Source organism: Anguilla anguilla, chromosome 4 (assembly GCF_013347855.1).
Source record: "Anguilla anguilla isolate fAngAng1 chromosome 4, fAngAng1.pri, whole genome shotgun sequence".
Taxonomy (NCBI): Eukaryota; Metazoa; Chordata; class Actinopteri; order Anguilliformes; family Anguillidae; genus Anguilla; species Anguilla anguilla.
This window is the reverse complement of record NC_049204.1, coordinates 24,511,313-24,535,421: the sequence shown is the minus strand read 5'-3', so window position 1 is coordinate 24,535,421 and position 24,109 is coordinate 24,511,313. Positions and strand designations below refer to the sequence as shown.

General features: G+C 41.1%; 1 protein-coding gene and 1 long non-coding RNA gene across 3 annotated transcripts in view; one reads left to right on the top strand and one right to left on the bottom strand.

The window, feature by feature from the left end:
• Positions 1 to 19,302, bottom strand: part of insrb (insulin receptor b) — a 111,140-nt gene extending 91,838 nt beyond the window's left edge. Inside the window, exon 1 of one of the 2 annotated variants that reach the window (XM_035414932.1) lies at positions 17,868 to 19,302. In XM_035414932.1, the coding sequence (XP_035270823.1) occupies positions 17,868 to 17,946 (79 nt within the window). In that variant the 5' untranslated portion in view covers positions 17,947 to 19,302. The remainder of the gene's footprint in view (positions 1 to 17,867) is intronic. The other variant, XM_035414933.1, reaches the window with a different exon arrangement.
• LOC118225874 lies at positions 16,243 to 22,887 on the top strand. Its single transcript, XR_004764909.1, has 3 exons — positions 16,243 to 16,855; positions 21,893 to 22,029; positions 22,833 to 22,887. It is a non-coding gene; the product is annotated as an uncharacterized LOC118225874 (long non-coding RNA).
• The last annotated feature ends 1,222 nt before the right edge of the window (positions 22,888 to 24,109 follow it).

Genomic DNA, 24,109 nt, shown 5'->3' with positions numbered 1-24,109 from the left:
CACTGTCGCAATGAATACGCCAGCGCTCATGTGGAAACGTGTGGCAGGGATAACGGTTTTTGAACACGGTCTTTAATTTAGGGTGCGTTTCAGCCAGAACGGGTTCACCGAGGGTGACTCAGTCCCTTGCTTCCGTCCGCACGAAACTGGATTTGCTGAACTCCAGATTTTCCCGCACGTTCCAATTTCATGCGCAAAACCGGGCTTCGGAAAGGAAAAACAACCTCGGAGGAAAAGGTTCAATGCGTGCGCTAGGCGCTGTCCCAATCAAAGAGATCTCTCCAGGAAAAGTATTCCTCAAACAGCAAGAGCGTTTGGAAACGAGAGAAAATCCCCATTTTAACACACTGAGCAGCAGGTTGCCAGTAATCTAAACCACTGGGGGAGGTTGAAAAATTTACTAAATAGTAAAGGACCAGGTCATGAGTCTTAACTCTCTATATACTTGATAGGAGGGCCCTGACCATGGAAGAATTTGTTGGGGGTAAATGACAGTTAGACTCCTGGTAAATGCAGTTTTCCAAAAAACCAGGAATGTAGTCCCAGAACGCACAGGTCTACATACAGTTGTTAAAAGCAATCTGATTTTGTTGCACTGGTTTGTTACACTGTACAAGCCATTGCAAAACAGTTCCCCCAAGACAGGCTTTTTTTCCTTTTTCATAAGAACAAAAAAAACACAATAAAATTGGGTTGTTTTAGTTTTATTTTTTTTTAAACTCATGAAAACATCTACAGGCTTCCAAGCAATCTTTGGTCACTCAAATAATATTAAACCCAATAAATGAAACACGTTTGAAGTCAAGCTTTAAGTCATTGTTAGGAAATTGCCCTTTTTTGAGTGCCTAAAAGCAACAGAGGAGGGTAAAAAAAAAAAAATGCACTGACCAGGCCATGGCAGTTATTTACAGGATACTGCCCTAAAATGGCCACCATTAATACAACAATGGCCGCAGCCAGGCTGCTTTAAGGCCACATGCTGGCAGCTCGCATTGTGTTCCGGGGGCCATTTTCTGGTAGCAACAGCCTGGGCTGCTCCTGGGCCAGAAGTGCACAATGGAAGAAACCTAAACTAATGCGCGTGGCCTTCGATTCTGAGCACGCATGCCACGGACTCTCACGCAAAGGAGCGCAGAAATGCTCCAGAGGGTCACGGCGCGCGGTTTTACCTCCGCGGCCAGGAGCCGGGAGGAGCGGGTTTTGAGGGCGACGTGACAAGGCACCTTTACAATAAGCCAGCGTCAATCAGTAAGACTTCAATGAAAGGAAGGGCTTCATAAAAAAAAAAAAAGCATTAAAAAGGTGATGCCGGAGAGTATGTAACCCGTTAAGGTGACACATCACAAGTGTGTGATTAGACTGTTCTTTACTAAACATTCGAGTGCTGATGCAAAAATCAGTACTGGTAGGCTAACTGAAAAGAGCAGAGTCCAAAAGGCCAAAACAAACAGGAAATATGGGAAAGATGGTGGCGTATATATATCAGACTTTCATACCTCCTCCAATATTACTTCACAATTCCAGGCTGATAAAATGTATGATTTTAATGTTTTTTTTTTTTTTTTTTTAACCAAGCAAACTGGCAAGCTTATGAAAAACTAATAAATTGTAAATAAGTACTATGATTGTGTTTTCAGGTACACCTATGTTCTAAGAACTCAAAGTTGGCCAGGAAGTACAATATGTTTTCATGTTTTCAAGACCACAGCAACCATAAAATCTGTGGTATGTATGTGTGTGCTATTAGCTGTCTATGTAATCGGAAAGTCAAATGCTTTGCGTATTACAAAAATTACAAAAAAAAAATAAAAACAGAAAAATAAAATAAAAATCAAAACTACTCAAACATAAAATAAGTTATGCTTTACATAACTTATGTGTGTGTGTGTGTATGAATGTATGTATAAGAGCACAAGAGAGGAATCCCAGCATGGTTACAGCCCTACACTAGAGTCTGGAGCAGGTCTGCTCTGGTACCACAGGGAAAGGAGAGGAGAAAATGGCCACTGTAATGGGGTGGTCGCCTGTGCTGCAGACCTCTAGCTCAGACTGCTCACTGGTGGAAAGCCTGCCTGTCCTTACATTAAGATGCCCAGTCAGCTTCTTCCACCCAATACCAGTGCGCCTGCACCTCCACTGGCCCCTCCCCCGTCCCCCGGTGCCTACACAGGTCATTCACCTGTCCGTCAATCATTTATCTCTGCTCGGCCGTTTCTAACTACGACCTCATTTAAGAAAGAAAAAAAACACAGAAAAGAACTTGTGCTAATTATAGGGATAAACAAAAGGGTGACCAGACTCTTTGTATTTAAGCCTTTGCCCCAAATCCCCATACATTATGTCCCAACATTAGGTCAAATTGTGAAATGCAAAAAAATGTCTGCATTAGTTCTCCTCTCTCCTATTTTGAAACAACAACCATGGGGCAATCATCAAATGCCCAATGCACAAATCCTAATGAGCATTAGTAGTTAACACTGCTAATTAACTTGTAACCAGGGAATGCAATTGGTTTTCTGCCAAAATGAAGTTCATGAAAATGGCTGTGTCTTCAGTGCTGAACATTTGAAGTACACTGGCTTAAATGTTTTTTTTATTTATTCATAATCATTCTGGCTGCTCCATTGGGGGTAGGAGGGGGAAAACTGAAATGTCACTGAAAATGCAGCAGCTAAAAACCATTTTTACAGAGCAGGGGCTGATGGGAGATGAAGTTCAAAACCTGTCAACAGTTCCATACACTCTAGTTCAACACATTGGACTCAATCAGCCGTTTTTATTTTCCATGCGTATCTGTGGACTAATACTAATACCTTTTTAACATATGAAGATCTGCCATGAGGTATAAGCTATGAGAGTGAACAAGAGCCTGAATGATGTTCTGGTCAACTGCCACCCTGCCACCCCCCCCCCCCCCCCCCCAAGAAATAATGTCAGAAATACTGAACAGAACGAATATAAAGACATTCTCTGCATTACAATAACAATAGTACAAGATTGATTTGTAACTCTTTCCCCTCTAACTTCCACCAACTGCCCCTAACATTTGCATAAAATATGCACGACACAAATAGGAAGAGTATCAAAAGGAAAAAACAATAACACAAACTCATTTTTCAGTGCTTCACAAATGTCTGACAAGGACAAACGTCCATTTCATTACCATTTAAGAAAAGGTCTCCCATTGCAAAGACTCATTTCAGATTTATTTTGCGATAAGAAAATACAAATGTCCTCAGTCTAGCCAGCCCAGAGACACTTTCCTTTCTTTTGCTTCATGTTATAACTAAGCTAGTGGGGCAGTTATGGACATTTGTTTAAAACTCACAGAAATATATAGATGAAAAATTGATGTGATTGACGGGAACTAAGGACAAACAGCTGTACTACCAAACTCATTCTTTTTTATGCAAACCATAATTGGGCATTATTGGCCCCACGAGAACCAGCTCCGGCACATTTTAAAAAGCCGTCTTCAGATTTTATCAGCAAACAATAGGTCGGCTGGGCCCAATAAAAAAATACATCTCCCGGTTCTACTGCTTAAAACTGACAAATCATCCAATACAGTTTGGCAAGTATTGCTGAGGACACATGCCTGCTATAGACCTTACACTTGCAGTGTTAATTACTATATTGACGTGAACAAATTAAATGCCATTTAATGAAGACCTTGAATTTTAAGAGGGTAAAAAAAGCTACATATTGAAAAATCCAACAGGTAACATCAATTTGGTGGGATTAAAAACAAGCATGAATGTCAGAGAAATTACTCTGAAAAGACAGAACATCCTCGGAGTTCTGCCATGAAACCGTGCTCGGAAAAGAGGAGTGGGGTTTTTTTCTTCTCATTTATCAACATCACAATGTTGTCGTTTACGCTGTTCAAGTAGCTAAAAACACTTCAATTTCCAGCTCCCGTCGATAAATTCCTTGGATTTCTTCTTCTCACCTACAGTACTCGTTAGTTTTGGTACAGACTTTCAAAGCGAGCGGCTTCCCCTCAGATCTACGAGAGTGTAGAAGGGAGTCGCCCAGTTCAAGCCTGACACAAACAGTGGGTAACACAATCCCTCAGAGTCTTCCTCCACTGGCACAACACCAAGTTGCCCGGCAAAGTGGTTTCCCCACTTTAAAATGGCAGCTTCAAACCTCACCGCCTTCATGGCAACACGGGACCCAACGCAGGAACAAGGAGGCAGCGAGATAAAATAAATATATAAAGCCGTATAAGTGTACTTTTTATAATTAACAATAGATTTACTGTTTAGGCAACAGCATCGTAAACCATGGTTAAATTCTCCGCCTGGAGAGCTGCCAAACCCAGCAGAAGCCGTGGATTTGGCAGTTGGCGCGCGCGCTGCAGAATTTCGACTCGTTTCTGAAAACTGCGACTGAACAGACTCCTCGCAGTAACGTCTGGCGCAAGCGAGGAACACACAGAGGGGGGAGGGCGAGAAGAGGCGCTGTCTCCTCCTTAACTTAATTTAGTGCTCCTCTATGTCAGGACAGGTGGGCTTTTTTCCCCCTCTTAAATAACCGAACGCAAAAGTGATTTCACAATTTCCCATTCGCATAATTAATCTCGTCAATCATTTAGGAAAGTGCAACTTTCACTGAAGCTTTTTTTTCTTCATATTTCCTCATTTAATGCAAATGCCAGGCCAATCAGAAAATGGGTCATGCTTACAAAGATACTGGAAACAGTGCATTTAAATATAGCATACTTGCTTATTTTTTAAATAAATGCACATATATTATATATATAAAGAATGTGTGTTTATCCACATTTTCTATTAAATTACACAGGCTTCAATAAATTACTCATAATAGTCAATGTATTAAACAGACTTAATAAGAAAACCGAATACATCAGAAACATTAGGCTATATAAGACATGAATTTGAAATTTTCCCAGAAATATACTTTCAGTTCAATAAGTTTTGGAAAGCCAAACGCTACAATACAGGCGACAAAACCTGTCATCTACTGCTTCTGAACCGGTGTTCAAAACAAAAAAGAATGTCCCATTTGCAACTTACAAGAAAATGCCCAATGACATATGGTTTCAGATTGCAAAATGTCTGTCTGGGTTTCAATACACTTACACATTTATTAATTCCATAACAATAATTTCAGAAGCAGAAAGTCAACAGAAAAAGAATCACCACTTCAATCCAAGGTTCTTTAAAGCTAAAAAAAAATCCCCAAGAAATTTTTAAAAATATATATTATATACACAAGTTAAATATTTCAGCAGTTATTACAGATCTTGAATGCGCATGTGAAATAGTGAACTTGTTTCTGGACCAGCAAATGTGACGGTATTACCATAGAAACCAATCTTGAGCTATTCATAATGTCTGAGGAAATAGGCTGTCCTCGGCCAGACTTCACTGCATCTTATTGTGGGCCGACAGTGAAAACAGGAACGTGGTGGTTTTATTACAATCTCTGCCACGGCATAACCGGCCAAGGCCATCGAGTCTCAGAACAGCATCCGCAGGTGCGCTATCCTTGTAACTCGGGCCTGATCGGGATGGAGGTTAAAACAAAATTTACAAGTTCACTTTGTGTTCATACCTTTCGACCAATTGAAAGAGGCCATTATAACCCCTTGTAGAGCGAGGCCAGGTTCTCTGTGCAGTGTGTGCAGCTGGGGAGGGGAGTAGGGGCGGGGAGTGAGGGCGAAGTCTGGGTTGGGGGGGGGGGGGGAGAGAACAGCCCGGCTGCCCACATGCATCTGCAAGTGTGAAATACAAATCACCAAATGGGAGTGAACCCTTTCACCTCTCTGACGGAAGAGGAATTAACCAACCCCGGCCCGCGCCCAGCTCCAGCGCAAATCTCCCAGAGTGCTCTGCGCTCACCCTGTTGCTGCCCAGCTGAAAGGAGTGATTCAGCCAAGCGCACTCCCCCCTCCCCCTCCCCCTCCCCCTCCCCCCAGCCCTGAAATAGACACATCGCCGCTACACACATTACTGATCCATCAATACTAGAAAATCACTGTTTACGCAGTGAAAAGGAATAGGTCTTCATAACAAAGTTGTATAAATGAGAACAGGAGAGGAGGAGGGCACTGTTTCAGCATAATCACTGTCCTTACACTCTCGAGCCTTGAACTCTTGTTTTTTCCATTAGATTTTTTTTATTTATTTCTATGAATTAAAAAAAAGGTTGTTCCAGGATAAATTCCATTAAAAGGAAAGCAGTTAGAATTAATTAATTGCTTGAATATACCAAGAGAATTCTATTTTTTGGTTGTTTTTTTAAAAACATGCTTGGAAACTAATTTTTCTCACCCAAAAAAATAACATTAAATATTTTCCAAGCTTAAAATTTTAGGCATTCAGGCATCCATAAATGGACGTGAGGCTTCCATAGATATCCGTACCGGAAATGTGGAGGAAATGTTGATACTCGCCAAGCGGCAGACGAGAAAACGAAAGTCAACAAGATTTCTCGCCCACCTGAAAACGATAGTGAATTTCAGCAGGCTCCGAACAGCCCTGCAGGACACAGAACTGCGTGTGTGTCAGTGACTGAGGCCTTACCCTCCTCAGGGGACACGGCAGTCTTGACCTGAACAAACCCCCTCACCTAACGCTGGGTCAAATCTGGCCGAATCCACAGGAGGGAGAAGAGATGCCAGGCAACCTCACGGGGCACGGAAAAGCTCTACATCCACGGCGCACCTCCCCCTTTTATTTCTGGAGATTTGCTAATGCGGTTGCTGAAGGGGACTTAGCAGCCCTGTGCCAACGGTAAACTGAGAGCGGCATCAAAGCACGGCAGAGCCGCATAATCAAAGCAGACATTTAAATGACAAATATGGAAGACCATTCCTGCCTCACGGAGCGCGGCGGCACCAGCAGCAGCTAGACGCGCTGCTGCGACGCAGTTAGGCTGCGTAAACCGTACGAAAAAGAAAACATTTTAATCTCAATGATTAGTAAGAATGGGGACATGGGGGAGGGGGAACAGCCCTGGGAATACCAAGCCCCAAAGCGTTCCCATTTGACGTGTGCAAAAAGGCTGAAAATGAGTTAACTTCACACGCTTGATGGTTTATAATGTAAACGGCAGATGTGCGGACAAGACAGTGTTCCTTCTGAGATAATTATAGCAAATTACTTTGAATGAGACCTCCCAAGAAAAGTACAACTACAGACCAAAAGTTAGACTTTTGCAAATAATTATAAGCTTCAGAATAAAAATAAGTAAGACAAGACCATTGTATCATTATTTACAAATAGTTAAAGCATCAAAATGTGTGGTCGTAATTACTGTCAATATAATCTCATTGCACCCCTCTGCAGACAACATTAGCACCATCCCAGTACAAAACAGTCATTTTCAAAAAGGTTAAACACAATTATGTTTTTAACCATCTTCCAAATTAAAAGGTTTCTGTGAGCTGGGTCCCAGTTTTATTGACTTAATTTTGATTTCTTCTGAAAAATCAAACCAAAGAGAAAGTAAGGATTTTGAGAACAAGAAAAATGTATTTATTACGTTTTTTAAAGTTCATAATGCACACAAGTCGTCAGTGAAAGGCAAAATTATCCCCCCTCCACCAGCCCAAAAAAGGTCCCCTTGAACAGAAGCGGAAGTGATTTGCCCCAGCGTACAAACCCACCGCGTGCCGAAGCAATGGGGACGAAAGACTCCCTGCCCCACGCCCCGCCCCACGCAGACTCGACCGCTCCGAGCCCGCGTCTTCCCCACGACAGGGCAATACCCCCGGAGACTACAAACACAGGGCCGATTCATTTATTTATGACCCCGTTAGATTGGGTCGGCCACTCGCAGACTACAAAGCAATAAAGAAAATATCCATTTTAAGAGTTCCTCAGGAGTTTAACGCTTCACAGAAGCAGCGGCAGACATTCTGCTTTTACCAGGGAGAAGTCGTTTTATTTTTATTTTTTTAAATCCTAATTTAATTCACCGGCAAAATAAAACAAATTACCGTCACCCTCTTAACCCTGTCGAAAGGTTTATGGCCAGAATAAGCTTGAGTATCATACAGATTTTATGAGCGAGTACTTGAGGGTATGGGGGAGCCGTTATGCTCACACATACATCATCAGCAGACACACGGTGAGGTGAAAGAAAGGAGGGTCTGTGCCGTCTAATTACGCCGACTCCATTCCGGCTCCGAGCGCCGGCGCGGGACCACCGCGGACGCCCGGCCGCCGCTGAAACCGCGACCGGCGGCGCGGCTCTCGGCCGCTCAAGTCGACGATTTTGAAGCCGCGCCCCGCGCCGACCCACACGACGCGCACGTGGAAACGACGCGACTTTTACGGTCGCCCCTTTCATTCGTTCATTTGCGCCTTTCGTTTTTGCTAAGTTTCATCACTGTGATGGATCTGGGCCGGCCGCAGGACCTCTCCTACACGCGCAGCTCGCAGGCGGGCGGCGATTAACCGCTGAGAACGGACTGCGGTCAAAGGCCCGCTTTTCAGTCACATGACAGACCTTAAAATACCGTTTAACCCGTCAGCTACTGTTACAGGGACGCTTCCTTTCCGCGCAAAACGCGCGGACCCCGCCTCGCTTCCTTCCACGTCTCCGCTGTACCTGCCGCAGCCCTCCGAGCTCCACCCTGACTGCGAGTAACCCCAGCGCAGCGAGCTGCGTCGCATTCTGCGGCGCAGGTCGTTGGTGCTTATCAGCTGGGGCGGATCCAAACGGCAAACAAACTGGAATGGAACCTTTCAGCCAGGGTCACGAACGGCCAATCCGTTCTCCTCCTTAATTTCGTAAAAAAACACTCAAATCAAACCTTCACCGACACCATTCATTCACGGGTTTTCAATGGTTTAGATGCGGTCAAATCAGAGGTGAAGCTAAAAAATCTATTCGGCTGGAGACCGGGAGGAAAGCGAGTGTGTGACAGACCGCGGGGAACAGAATCCATTATAACGCCGAATCGTCAGACAATCCCGCCATGGGAAACCCGCACCTCTCTCTGAACCCAACGTCAGGATGTTTTCATCTTTCCCTCCATCGAGCAATGATACACTGCAGAAGTCAGAGGCCAGGCCGTGCTCTTCGTCTTTCTGCCCTATCGCGACCGCGCGTGGGGAAGAGGGGTGGGGAAGGGAAGGGGGGCTGCTTTTAACCATTAAGTTGTCCTGACTGCTGACACACACTTACACGCAAACAAGATTATAAATCACTGCCATGGGAGGGGAGAGGTTGAAAAGGGTACTTTGGGAGATAAGACCCTAAAGGAAACACTAAGGAAAGCGACCCTAGCCGTTTATTTCCTTCACAGAGCCCATTGCATTCCTACCAAGTCATGTAATGCGGATTGGCATAGCGTTTGTTTAACGGAGTTCGTCATGGGACTGTTCTATGTTGATTTTATCAATGAATCAAGCTGGTTTCACATTCACGTGGTCTTCTTGAAAAACAATTATGCTTTCAGTGCTGTGCCCAGGATTCGTTCAATTGTTTTCATAGCAGAAATTATTCCTGACACTAAACTACAAACAACTGGCAAGTTGGCGTGCATGCAGGCTTGTCGCAAGATGCATGCACACACACTAAGGACACTAAATGTGGCCCCACGCGCATTAAATTTGCTGAATTACAAAGTTTATATTAACCCTTGGAAGAGTAGGCATTTTGGAATGTTTTTATTATTATTAGTATTATTATTATTATTATTATTAGTATTATTATTATTATTATTATTAAGTGTTCTAAAACACCATTGCTTTCAACTACCAGTAGGAAATGATACATCAGCATTAGAACGTTCAGTTAAGAACATTCTAGTCACATTTGTAATCTTACACTAAGTCAGCTGTGTATGTTGAATTCACAGATAAATCTATTCATTTTACTTTTTAAAGCTTTGATTATATTAATATAGTTTCACCTATCAAAAAGATCCTGGTTCAACAGAGGCACTTAAAATGAATGCTTGGAACCACCTATTTTCTCCACAATGATTAGGAGAGCTCGTACAAGAGACTAAACACCAGTCCTGTTACTTAGACCTCAAATTTACAAGAAGGGCTATTTACTTCTTTATTTCTCAATTCATTTGAGAATTACAAATTCATAAGGAAATAATTTATAAGCACAGCTGAAGCCATTATGGGCAATGTGCTACACGAAATTGTTTAAACAAAAAAAAAAAAATTAAATCAGGAGAGAAACAAGAAACCAATGTTTTTTTTAAAAATTATTTTTATTTTTTTATGTACTCTTGCCATGAACTCTAAATATGCAAAGACCACCCATACTGGTTAAGAACCTTGACTAGCAACTGAAAACGGCCCTCCCCTGACATTCGCCAGCAAGGACATGGTGTTCACATGCCAAATAGCAAATTTAGAGATACGCGACCTGAGAGAGAGGAGGTCAGTTAAGAGCCGTGCTGCTAGACAGCGAGCTCTGCTCCCTCCTCCCCCCTCTCCCTCCCGCCAACTGCAAGAGCACCTACAGGGTGGGCCACTTCAAACACATTCCAAACCAACGACATTAGGGGGGAAAACGCCAAATACCACTACGCACTGCAGAGCACCATGCTATCCGCAACAGCACCACGCACACAACCTACACGGCTAAAGGCTCCCCAATCTCAAATCCGAATCTCTCAAAACATTTGCCCCGATATTTTAGCTTGAACGTCTGGAACGCTTTCCCCAGAGAGACCGTGAGTATTCCCACCCATTCTTTGATTAAAAATAGAATCGAGCCATTCCCTCTCCTTTGGACACAGAGCCGAGATGTAATCAGACCTAAGGAACGCGCCACAAATCTTATTTTGCAAGCGACCGACTAATTCACTGGCCGCGTTATTGAAAGAATAACTCGGGCAGCCGCTGCATTTGGAGCGGAGCGGTTACAGCGTGTGTCTGTCAGGCCCAGAGGCCTTTCGGAGGCCCTGAAATATTTTCACCGTTTCCTACAGCGCTTTGCTCACAAGCCTGAGAGGAACGAGAAGGGGGCCAGCCGCACAGTTGCACAACTTGTTTTCGTCTAATCAGACAGCCGAGATTTGCTGGTTTTTATGGAACTTCCATTATCTCCTGCTCTCTTTTGTCCTTCACGTCATTATACAGTGAGAGGTAGGCTTCGCCCTTAGGTGACTAATTATTTCTGACATTTCAAGGATCCATCAGTAAAACCAATGGCATGTCAATAATGGCTCATTCTGCTCATACATTTTAAAGATTTACATTAGTTTGCAATACAAGCTAAGCAGAGCTGAATAGCGAGCCTCCTTTCTGCAATCAACAAGCAATATGTGGCAGAAATATCAGTAATAATAATTTTAAAAAACAGATTCACCAAATTAAATCATAGAGCATAAAAAAATTGTAAAAACGTATTGGATGATTTTGACAGAATTCAAATATCCATCATTAAAGCCAATAACCCTTTGTTTGCATTAAAATTTGGTACATTTGCTTTTCACAGGTTATAGGCCTACTATTAACATGTGTATCTCTTGAAAATAACTAAGAACACCAACAGTGATATTATTTAAAGGGTACAGATCTTAAATGAATGGCCATTTAATTAATTTTATTTATTTTTACACCTTGAGCTGAATTCTCTGGATTCTCTGTAACAAAAATTAGCTTTATCCATAAACAGTGTAAAACTAAGTAACTCTGCCAAAGAAAATAAGGCATACTAGTTCAAATTAGCTCCCAACCCTGTTTGTACAGTAACTTATTTGGATGACCTCTAATGTGTCAATTTGTTGAAATACTTAATTACTGCGTGTGACCCATTTGGATGTTAATTCTGGCAACTGTACAGGGCTTCTCTATTCAACAATAGATAATTACAGGATTATGAGTAAGGAAGAAAGGAGGAAGTGCCAGGAGCATAGACAAAAAGGTATACTACTTAAAAGCAAGAATTCAAAACAAAATGTTTCAATATATAATACCCAATCTTTTAAGAAATTTGAGACCAAACCAGGTCTTTAAATTCTGTGACCGAATTACAGTGCCAGAATGTTCTCTGAAAATACATTTCTAAAAAGAAAACAGAAACACGAGGCATAAATTTTATACAAAACCCCTGATAAGCCCATAATTTTGTAACTGCAGATGCTTGATATTAAGCCCAACCATGGTTTTAACTACAGTCCGCATTAAAGCAGAGCACATTTTATCTGGGGTTGTTGCCGACGGTCAGGGTGTACAGTGTGCCGGTTTCTCCCTGCAGACCAACTCTGAAGGATGTTCAGACACAGAAAATCAACAGACAAACCTTGAAGAAACAAAATTAAATAAATCAGACTACACAAAAAACGGAGAAGTGAAACGGAATGAGAAAATAAGCCAATCGGGTGAGTGGAAAAAGCGAAAGCAACAGCGAATCGCCTGATGCCGTGGATCAGAGCTGAGCCCGGCTAATGCTCCACCTCACCTTCGTCAGGCCACAGAATGACAAGCAAGGTTTAGTGACACTTTTGTTATGTTTTGTTAACTGTTATGTTCACATCTTGCACACAGGCATAGTATCCTCTGAGGGAAGTTGACTACGTGCATTTGCTCTCTTTCCCCCACACACCCTTCTCTTTGTAACACAGTATTTATCCTAGTAAATCGGGTGAAAGGCTAACCTATCACAGGTGCGATACGCAACAGCAGAACCGGGCTGCTGTATGAACAGATCTCGAGATCCAACAAATTCCAGAAACATGCCACCCACTGTAATCTCTTGGTAATACGTTGACAAAAAAAATTTCAGTAATCATTTCATAGCATTACACAATTCTCATCTCACTCTAGACAGCTTAACTAATATTGCTGTGTTCTGCTGACTCATTCTAATAATATTTACACTTCTTTTTTCTTTCCATGTTGTAATCAATGGACAATTTAAAACAGGAGGCATTCTTTACGAATCCAGCACACAAATATAAAAATGTAATTTATATTTTTCTGGAAGGTTTACATTTTTTATTTTTATTTGTCTATTTATCAACTTTCTGGGTGATGGCAGAAACAGCAAAATATGTAAACTGCCAAATTCAAAACATCTGCCAGACTAACAAGCTGTATATTAACCAACTTCTTAATACTTTAAAGGAATGTTTAAATTACAATAATTAGATGAGTGAACTGGGAAGTTTGAGTTGAGTTGGCTTGATTATTGTAACATTGTACTGTCAGGTTACATCAACTTGGCCTTGAAACATCTACAACTTGTACAGAATGCAGCAGCTAGGGTCCTTACTAGAACTAAGAAATGGGAACATATCAGTCCAGTGCTTCAGTCTCTTCACTGGCTGCCTGTCAAATCCAGAATCGTCTATAAGATCTTGCTGTTAACACAAAAAGCTCTAAATGGTTTAGCCCCTGACTATCTTAGTGAGTTACTTATTCCTTACTCTCCTCCAAGGTTACTTTGTTCACTGGATGCTGGTTATGTGAAAATTCAATGTGCATCTAAAATTACAATGGGCAGTAGAGCCTTCCCTCAGAGCTCCTGTCTTCTGGAACAATCTCCCTACGTACGTACAGGCTTCAGACACACGCTCTGCCTTTAAGTGTAGGCTTAAAACTTACCTCTTTACTCAGTCCTATAGTTCGCCATTCCTATAGTTCTATAATTCTGTTAAATGGTCATGTATAATCATGGAGTCCGTGAAATTAAACACGAATGTCAGGGCTCGGTAGGGACCTTAGCATTAACTGTCAAGCTTGCATCAACAAAGCGGACACACTAGTTAGCTTAGCCTCAAGTTTCAAACTGGCCCTATGGAGTGGACACGCTAGGTAGCTTAGCATCAAGTGTCTAGCTGACCTTAACCCTGTCTTCTCTGTTTCCCTTTCCATGGGGCTCCCACCCCTTACTTCACCCTGAGTCCAAAGCCCACTCCAGCCTGAATCCACGGGATTGCTCCAGTCCTGTCCTTCGCTCCATGGTCATGGACTGCTTCGGCTCTGTTCCACCCCTGCCCATGCCTTGATGCTGTCTGGAGCTCCAGATCCATCATCCAGCTCCTCTAAACTTCACTATTATAACTATACCATTTGGTCTTCTATTATTCCCATTAGCTTTCACCTCAGCTGTAACCTGCTCAACCCATGGCCAGTGGAAGATGGGCTTCCCCTCTATAGCCAGGTTCCTCTCAAGATTTCTTCCCATTGGGGAGTTTTTTCTCGCCGCCGTTTGAGGGTTTTCTCCCCACTGGGAGATTTTTACCTTACGTACCTGCTATTTGGGGGTTCAGGCCTGTTGTTCTCTCCGTTTGCTCTTTTTGCTCTGTCTCTTGCCTTGCTACTCTGTAAAGTGTCTTTGTGACAGTTCTCTGTATAAAGCGCTATACAAATAAAATTGAAATGAACTGAATCAGAACCCCGACAAAGAAATAGCAACTCCTTTTATAAACACAAGTGATGTCTAACATCCCATAACTGTCAGAGCTTAAAATAAGTATGAAAGAGTTTCTTTAAGGGTAAAATAATGGAGTTCCTTTCGTCATGTTAGAAAAAAGACATTACAGTTTAAGCATTCTCCAATGAAACCACAGGAAATGTAACTGGGTTTTTTTAACTGATAAAACTTTTTCCAATATATTTCTCTTCAAAGTGGTTGTTCAGGAATAGGCTGCCGTGCTTTTAAGATGCAGCAAAACTATTGTTTTGAAAATCATAAAATATATTCAGGCACAGTAAAATTTTCAGGTTTTAAGGGTGGCACGACACAGTTTACAAATTGTTACAAGCATATAACCTATGAAGATGGTTGTCTGAAAAGGTACAATAGACAATAGTAATTCTGACATAAAAAATGCCAACTAGGATATCTGAAAATTCATATCAGCAAATTGAAAACACTAAAAAAAACCTGTTTGGTAGATTTACTGTACTATCCAGTAAGTCACTATACAAAGACAGTAGATGACAATACCTCAGGTTATGAACGCTGCCTGGCTTTAAAAAGACAAATTTCAGAACAAGCAGTGCCCACTAAGAACCTAATTTCCTGAAGTAAACAATAGTACATGTGTTCATTTTGTGACATAACACAGCTCCTTCAGAACAGCACACTTCTTATGGCCATTTCTGTTTTTAATTTTGAGACAAATCCAAAAAACAGAGGGCTATATCTACATCTGTGTCAAAAGGTTTTTTTTTTTTTTTTTAAAGAAAACGAACACAGCTGCCGACATGTTTTGGTGGTATTTGATAATCTCTATATTTCTAGTAATACTTCAAAAAATGCGGGGTTACAAAATAAATATATATTACAAATTATACAAGAAATGTAGTGTCCTGTACACTTCAAGGGGATACAAAATGCCACTTCCAGTTTTTCAAAAACCAATATTAGTTCTCTTAATGCATAAGTTATTATAAAATCCCAATAGGTCTTTGCAATGCGAGAAAACCGCAGTATGCCCTGTTGTTTCAAATGCAATGATTATGTCCAGGGTGGCACTGAAAAAAGTATTTAGAAAATGAATCATGTGTCAAGATACACATACCATAAAATCCAAAACCAAACATTCCACTACAGTTGTGCAGTTAAGAGCTGTACTCATCTCCACTTACTTCAAATGTTTTGAATAACCAATGGGGGAGTTGCATAGAACATCCTCAATATCTGCAGTGTTATGAATGAATACAACAGTAAGGAAGGACATTAAAGCCAATGTGACCTATACTGTGTATTTAGAGTAAAGCAACAGACACACAGGCCAGGTTGTAAGAAACATCGCATTCAAAATGAACTTTAAGGTTCTGTAAAACACTTAAGTCAACCTCCTTCCTTGTTGTCAAAAACTTAACAGAAATATTACGTGGTTGATCCACTGCAAATCACCACATCCATTTAAAAGAATTATGATGCTTTCCAAATTAAACATAAGGTGATGAGTAAAGGCGGCAGTCTTATAATAAAATTACAGAAATGCAAGCGAGCAAATTCAGAAATAAAAGCAGAAGAAAACGGCCCAAAAATGAAAGCAAAAACATGGGCCCCACAAAAATAAGTTCCCACAGGAAACAACATGTAAACATACCCACATTTCAACTTGGTGAAAATGCATTACTGATTTTTGGATACAGATTGAGTATTAATTCAATATCCAAAATTGTTTTATGGAGGATTATTTTGCCAACTATAAGACTAAGACATGAGCCCAAAAATCAAGGAAGGGACAATCCTTGCAATGTGATTTAATTACTATGCAAAATATTAGCCTAAATGTTGATCCCATGACCTGGTTCTATATACTATTTCCATACAAAATCATTTCTGTCTGGTGGTTTAGCATCAGCTAACAACTTCTTTTTTGCAACCCTGCGCTGAAGAAACATGTAACCCATGTAAGAACAGTCAAAAGAAACACTCGGCAAGCACATCTATATGCGAGCGCACACATGGACTTTTAACGCAGGCAAGCAACAAAATTACTAAGATTTTGTAGCCTACGTGACCTTAATGCGAAACCAATGCTAAATGTAGTCTAGTCACGGCTGACATAACTGTAGTACTTTGGGCACTGTGGCAAAAATAGTAACCACTTCCTAGCAATTTACATTTTAGTTTCAAGCCGAAGGTTCCAGTAGACTAGCTGATCATTCAGGTTACCAGGCGACTTCATTTTAACACCAATTAATTGGTGGATAATTCGGTTCTCGTGCTGTCGTTTAGGCTATGATTTATCAATCTAGCCACGTGTGCATTAAGTAGCATACGAAACACGAAAAATGTTTGTGGAAAATCATGTTCCATATGATTAATTATTTCATTGTAATTTCTCCGATATTATCTGGAGACTCCACGTACACAGCCAGGTTTAAGCAGGTGTGTCCGTATCTTACGTGCCATGGCAGCAGATTGTCGCTGGTTATCGGTGAGTAACATGGCTACCTTCGCTACAATCAAGAGATTAACGTTAGAACAGTTGGCCTTGATATAGCTATGCTCAATCTAAAATCCCATTGCATAATAATAATAGCCTAGTGTAGCGCTACATCTGCGAAAGGGCATGCGCAAATCGTGCGATTAGCCAATATTTAGCCTCACAACTCGACGGAAAAAGATCTGCTTGAAATTTATACTGGCTGCTACCATAATTAATTTTATAAAATCACGTGTGAAGGGCTTACAAATAAAAGGTAACCGAACCAAATGTTAACTTCGGTTACTGAACATCGTGCTAGCCAAATCGCTTACACTGTAACATGCCAAACGTGTCCACGATTTTCCTCCTTATTTCTAATGGGTTTTTTTTTAACCAAAACAAAATGACATGGAAGCAAATGAATATATGTGCATTTAAGAAAAATGAATCTTTGTAATGGCGTTAACATAATGAAATCCCACACTAGCTAATGGGATATCGGAATCTTCTTAAATTTGTTTACATTCCCAGCCCAACGTGAGAGGCCTAAACGTAGGCTACACACGGATCCCGCAACTTCCAGTTTAGTTTCGCTGCAACAGACCACCCTACACCCGTTACGAGAGCTAATCTGGCCTTCGGGCTGACGTAGCTATGTACACCAGGCCTATTTTTTCCTTTTTTGAGGGGGCGGGAGGGGGGGGGGGTCTTATAATTAACTAATGAGAATAATAATTGTCCGTGTTAAACAGCTAGGTAAAATAAATGTCATATCTATCTCTCTCTCTCTCTCTCTCATATATATATATATATATATATATATTATATTTAATTTTGCTGATGCAATAGACTAAATTAAGTCGTCTTGTACCATTTCATTTCGGCAACTTTTAAAAAAAGATAAATTGGCGAAAGAAAGACCTAGTACTCCAACAGGCCTACTAAAATACTAAAACTTGTTTTCTGTCCCTTTTGAACACATTTAAATAACCTGTACAGCAAATAATGCTTGGGTACTTACTTTCTCCATTTGTTTGCCCGCAATTGCAGACAGCGTAGATAAAAGTGACCAAAACAACCGCCGAGGTCTGCAGCCGCATTCTGACTCCGGTAATGTTACTAGCGATATCCAAAACGTGGAGGAAGCTTATAAATAGCAACCAAAAATTCGATTCCAATGTATTTGAAGTGGCCTATGAATCTAATTCATTCAAATAATATCCAATCAGAAAAAAAAAGATACAACACCAGTCGGCCCCCCAAAAAAGGGGCCGGGGGTCCAACGTGGTTGTGTTTCAAAATTTACAATGTCTGATCAACTATTTATTATTGTTCCGCCCTGCAAAATTCACTACTAAATAATGTGATCTTGGGTTCTAGCAACATTTAAGCGACTAAAAAGTTTCATCTTCAATGCTCTTAGATAGGATTGTCCTCCACTTTCATCTGTTAAAGTTTGTTTGACAAAATCCTTCTTGAGTCGAGAAAAAGAAATCCCACACCGCTGGCTAGTGAGGAGGTACCCGAAGGGGTAGCTAGTAGCTAACTGCTGATACCCTGATTAGTTAGTAACCGATTTGAAGATTCTTATTGTAATAATCGTTTTTCGCTCAACAATCAGGCTAAATATACAGAGGACACTTCGTTAATTTCATGCAGACAACTGCGAATTTTGAAATGTTGGTTCCTCTGGTTATAAATCAAGGTTCTTCTTCGAACTTCTGTCGACCTTAGACGAAGATAGCGTTTAGCTATCCAACAGGCTTGCACGTTTTATTCCACAGGTCGCTGCGTTTTATACACTGCCAAGTATTCCACTTCTTTCCTGTATTACAGGAAGATCGTTTTGTTAAAACGTCCAGTAGAAAAATAAACACATCCCAGGAACTCCTCAAGAATCGCGTTGAAAAAAACGTGCTGATTGCTTTTCCTTTTCGGCGAATCAACCTTCCTTTGAACTCTTTCGCTACTGTTCCAAAGTGATTTGTGGAAGAAAAAAACAGCCAAGAAAGGAAACGCGAGACACTTTAAACAAAACAAATAAAAGCCGCTGCTTCCACCACAAGGCTTCGAAGTGTGAAAACTCCACGCCGTATCCTCTGGCTATTTCTTTCGGATTAGAAAGCTTGCAGGCTAATCTTAACCCGACGAGGTTTGTAGATCGGTGGTAAATTCTATTATTTTTTCGTTTGCAGGAAACAGGACAGCAAGGTAAACAAGCTCAACAGCATGAGAATCCGCTAAAAGCGAAAAACTTCTCTCCCCCCGCCTGCGGTACCTCTCTCTCAGGTTCCCCCCTTTTCCGTCTCTTTCTGTCTCTCTCCACCAGTAAACAAGTACTGCCAGTCAGCTGGGGCAGATGGTGGGTGTGACAGAAAATACGGAGTGGATTATGAAGTGGAGTAAATGGGAATACGTGGATAGGAGAGAAATAGAATGTCGGCATGAGGCACAAGCCTCTATGTGCTAGTATCAAATCAAGAGTAAACCGTACACTTTAGATACTATCTGAAAAATGGCAGTTTACCAGCGTTTCGATTACAGCGTCTTTGAACGATAGACTAGCCTCCTAGACAGAAGAATAGCCTATGGCCTAGCTACAGTTGTTTGTTCCTATTGGCGAACTATTCACGCCAGTCGTTAGCTAGCTAGAGCGATAACGTGAAGGGGCAGAAAATAGCCTAATCCACGATTTCTTCGACCGGGAATTGTTCAATTGACCTTTTGAATTATGTCGGAACATGTCGTAAAATAAAAAATAATTGATTTAACATAATAATTAATAACATAATTATTTTACAAAAAAATGGTTGATCAAACACGGAAACACACATTTATACACTCATTTAAGCCCAGGATTTAGTGTAGGCTAAATCGTGTTCTTTCATCGAATTTTAAAAGAAACCATGGCTTTCTCCTCCTACAAAATCCAATGTAAATTTAAAGAAGTTCACCTTAAGTGTTCTTCAAATGAAATCCTGGTATAGATCTAATTTCATATGTTTGGGATAAAAAGCCTTAAAATTATATCAATTCAATGATTACTGAAAAGATAATTATTTTGAGCACGAGCTGTCCCTTTAGAAAATCATATGTAGATAAGCTATGTGTTCCTAATCAAAGGAAAAAAGATTTTTATAAATGTCTCGCATATGCTACACAGATACAAGCATAGATGTTATTGTAGTGCTAATGTGGGTTTTTTTGAAAATATGTAGTTATAACGTATTTGGGATACTTTGTATGGTTGGATGCCAGCTAGGGAGCCAAAAATGAGAGAAACGTTTTGTCTCAGAATAGTACAATTTTTGTTTGATTTGGCTTACAAGCTATACGCAGTTTGGCTTACTTGCCCGGCTTTAAAGTGCAGGCATATTAGAATGTGCATGTCAGGCTATTATATTGTTTGAACTATAAAAAAATTCGCACTAACTGTGAACAGGGTAATGGCGTAATTGAGTGTAGAAATGTTAAAATAAGTAGAGTGCCCTAAAAAAAATTATCCATACCCTTGATAAAGATTAAGAAATTTTGGCTGTAAAATGAACAGTAGAGGCAATGAGCTATATTGTATAAGTGGGGATCATATTCTTTTATATCAATACAATTGCTCAGAGAAATTGATTTAGTTGATTTTTATTGTTTATTTTATATATTTTTCTGTTCATCGTTATCAAAACATAGGCTAAATGTGAATAAATTTGGAGGCCATTGTATGATTGATATATGCTTTTTGTTCCTCATATTGCTTCGCAAGAATGGTCTACCATTTTGTCCACAAAAGATTTCATCAGTCTGCATACAAATGTTTGTTGTAGTTAGAATTTTCAAATGCTTTTCCAAGTTACGAAAAATCTGTACACAGTAAAATGTCCAGTGTTAATTCAACTTTAAAAGTGTTACTGTAACTCTACCAGATAACATTTGGTCCCCATTAGGTATCTAGTACAGTTGAATTGACACTGTTAGAGGTGAGTTAACACTGGACATTTCACCGTGTAGTTCTGCTGTAGAGGTTCTCTCTAAGACACTAATTAATAGCACAAATCACAGTGTTTTCTCTGAAATAGGTACTGTGTTTTTAAACAGTCATACATGTTTTGACAAAATGTGTTGCATAGATTTCGGATCTGAATCTTAAAGTCCTTGTGTCCTTGGGATTTGCATCCTAAAAAGCTACGAGTCCCACATTATACTTCTATACTACTCTGAGAATGGTGTAAAACATCACAATCCCATCTTATCAAGTAAATTATTGAACACCACTTAAAATGGCACACATTGAATTTATGTGAAGTTCTTCAAATTTATGTCACACGGACTGCTGTTTACTGATATTATAAGTTAGCCCATAAAATATGAAAAATAACTTATTGTTAAAAGTATCCTGTGAAATGAGCAAAAGAGATCATTATACGTTTTCCCCCTAATGCAGCCAAATCTTTCAAAGGACTCTTCATGATTCTGAAATGGTTTTATTTTTTTGTTCAGTTTTTTCCCCGGTTTAAGCCCCCTGTCATGTTTCTCCAGATTATTTGTATCTCGCTGAATGCTTCTTTGTGACAGGATCTGAAGGAATGTTCACACGACTCAGAGCTATAAAACACGAGACATCCTCAAGACACTTCCTTTGGTTACTGCAAAAAGCCATGGGGTGTGGTGCGGGTAATACTTTTACAACCCCCCCCCCCCCCCCCCGACCAAATCCGCCAACCCCCACCGCATACACGCTCATACACACCCACGCCATTCCTGAGAACACACACTCTCTAGCACTCAAGTTCAGGTCACCTCATAACACACTTATGAAACCAATTTGATGCTGAACGCAGGGACCCATCCCTGCCGGTCAGTAATCGCGATGTCTTGCGACAGTTAGCAAGTTTGTCGTTGCCTGCGCAGGTTTGTGGGACCTGGTGCAGCACGCGAAACACATAATGAATCCGCCGTGTACTGGTTTTCCACCCTACAGGTTGTCTTTTTAAATGGGGTCTCTAATACACATATGAAGGTCCTGTTTTTATGTGCCTGTCTCTGTTTCATGAGGAACCCGCCCTCTGTGCTCTACTCCCGTCCTTTGGATTCTGACAGCACAGTATCGGTGATTTTCAGAGGGATGGCCAGAGCTGTTAACCTGAAGAGGCCCCATTACTGCCTGGCAGGATGCCTTACTTAAGTTACATGTAAGTGCAGGATTGGGTTAGAGGAGCAAAGGTGTTGGCGAATTGGAGCACCCGTCTGCCCGTTCTACAAGATCTTCATTAAAAGCTTTGTAAGCACCCATCGCATAGTAACACACTATGTGTATAGTTATGTGTACTGTGGTTTAAGATGAAGTTTAAGGTGAAGTGCAGGGACTGGGTGTACAGGACTCCGACTGCATGTACTGCATGTGCACCAAGGTCTGCTACAATCTGAATCAGCATACCTCTATAGATCTGCCAGCATGCTTTTAATGGTCAAACACAGAATGTCCTTGTGATCTAACCCTGGCCTGATCTGGGTTGGTGTTCACTGATCTTGCTCATCAGAGAAGAGACTACAAAGTCTGTGCAGCATCTGGCCAGGGTTGTCCTGGTAACCGGACAGTCTGCTGGTCTGCAGTACTCTCACTGCTGTGCTTCCTCTTCCCAGCAACAGATGTCACTAGAAAACATTGAACCGTGCAGGGAAGGGCCCGGTAAAGGGGAAGGGAAAGAGACGACGGTTGATTTCAAATGTTAAATGTATAAAAAGAAATGAGCTGGGGATAAGCGAGGCTGACTGTTACAAAAAGAAAAACTGCCTGATCATTTATTGGCTAGACAACCTTGAATTGTAAGAGAGTGAGGGGAAGTAAGAGAGGTTGTAAGCCTATCTGAAACCTGCTTTTCCTTCTAAATTCTAAATTCTCTCTCTCTCTGTGTCTCTCTCTCTCTCTCTCGTTTTTTCCCCAAAAAATGTTTCATTTTCTTTTGAATACTATGCACCCTAATGCCTACCGCAGACTCCAGACCTAAGCAGATGTGCTTTAGAGAAGGTCGGTCGATTTGTGTGTGGGGGTGTGTGTGGGGGGTGGGGGGGCTGGGACGCGTTGGCGGGGTGGTTGCTGGGAAGATTGAGCAAGCAGCCTGCCGCCATAAAACTGTCAGGAGGCAGCCCCTCGGATCACAGGCAGGGAGGAGAAGTTCTCTCTCGGATCCCCTCTGACCTCCCGGCTGTGTCCTGGCACTGGCAACGCTCGGCCGCTCCCCACGCCGCCAGCAGACACTGCTCCGCTGGAGGGAACATCATCGCTCATTTTCCGACTGTGTTGTCATCAGAGGGACACGGAAACGGGTCAAATGCGGCGAAAGTTTGTCTCCAATGAAACCGCGTTCAAAAAACGTAAGGCCTGCACGCAGCTTCATTCCTGGGAAAACCGCCACTGTAGACAAAGCCCAATTAGAGATTAAACATACAAATATACTGCAATATATATGTAAATGTATGGACTTTTTGGGAAATACATTTCTTACATTATATATATAATTTCATATATTTATCTATGTATTTTTAAGTGTTTCAATATCTTGATTAAATATATTTAATTTCAGTATGTCTGCAGTGTATGTCATTTCTATAATGCAGAATTATCTGACAACATTTCAGTGCACAAACACATTCATTTGCTGTTGTTCAAAACCCTTACCTTTGTCCTAATGCATGTTTTATCTGGAGTAAATGGGTATGCACATCTCATAATTGTCGAATGATACTGCATAAATTCAGATTTTTATGTGTGTATCACTACTGACATTCTCCATTCAAAATAGTAGGGCATCTTGTTAGGGCATTGGTGCAGTGTAAAGCCAGGTCCCATGGTCTTGCATGGAATTTGGACTGTGCCAGTGCTAATTGTATACCCCCAATTTTGCCTCTGAGTGGTTCACCAAGGAACAGAAGGTCATCTATTACAATTTACTGTATGTCTCGACCAAAATTTCTGGCATTATTCTGTTTAACCTGCTCTTAGGCTGGGGATGTTTTTTTTTTGATACAGCTGCAGCAGAGAGGCATCTAGTGCTATGTGTCCCGTGTGTGACAATACACACATGCATTTTACATATGCATTTAATGGTGATCATTTCTGTTTTTTTTTTTAAATAGTCCCCAATTTTTATTTTTTAATTTGGAATGCCCAATTATATTCAAAGGACCACCCTACTGAGCACAGACATGCACCCCTTCTCTTTCTAAGTGTGTGTCTCTGTTCCTTCGGCAGTGCACCAGCTGAGCTGCAGT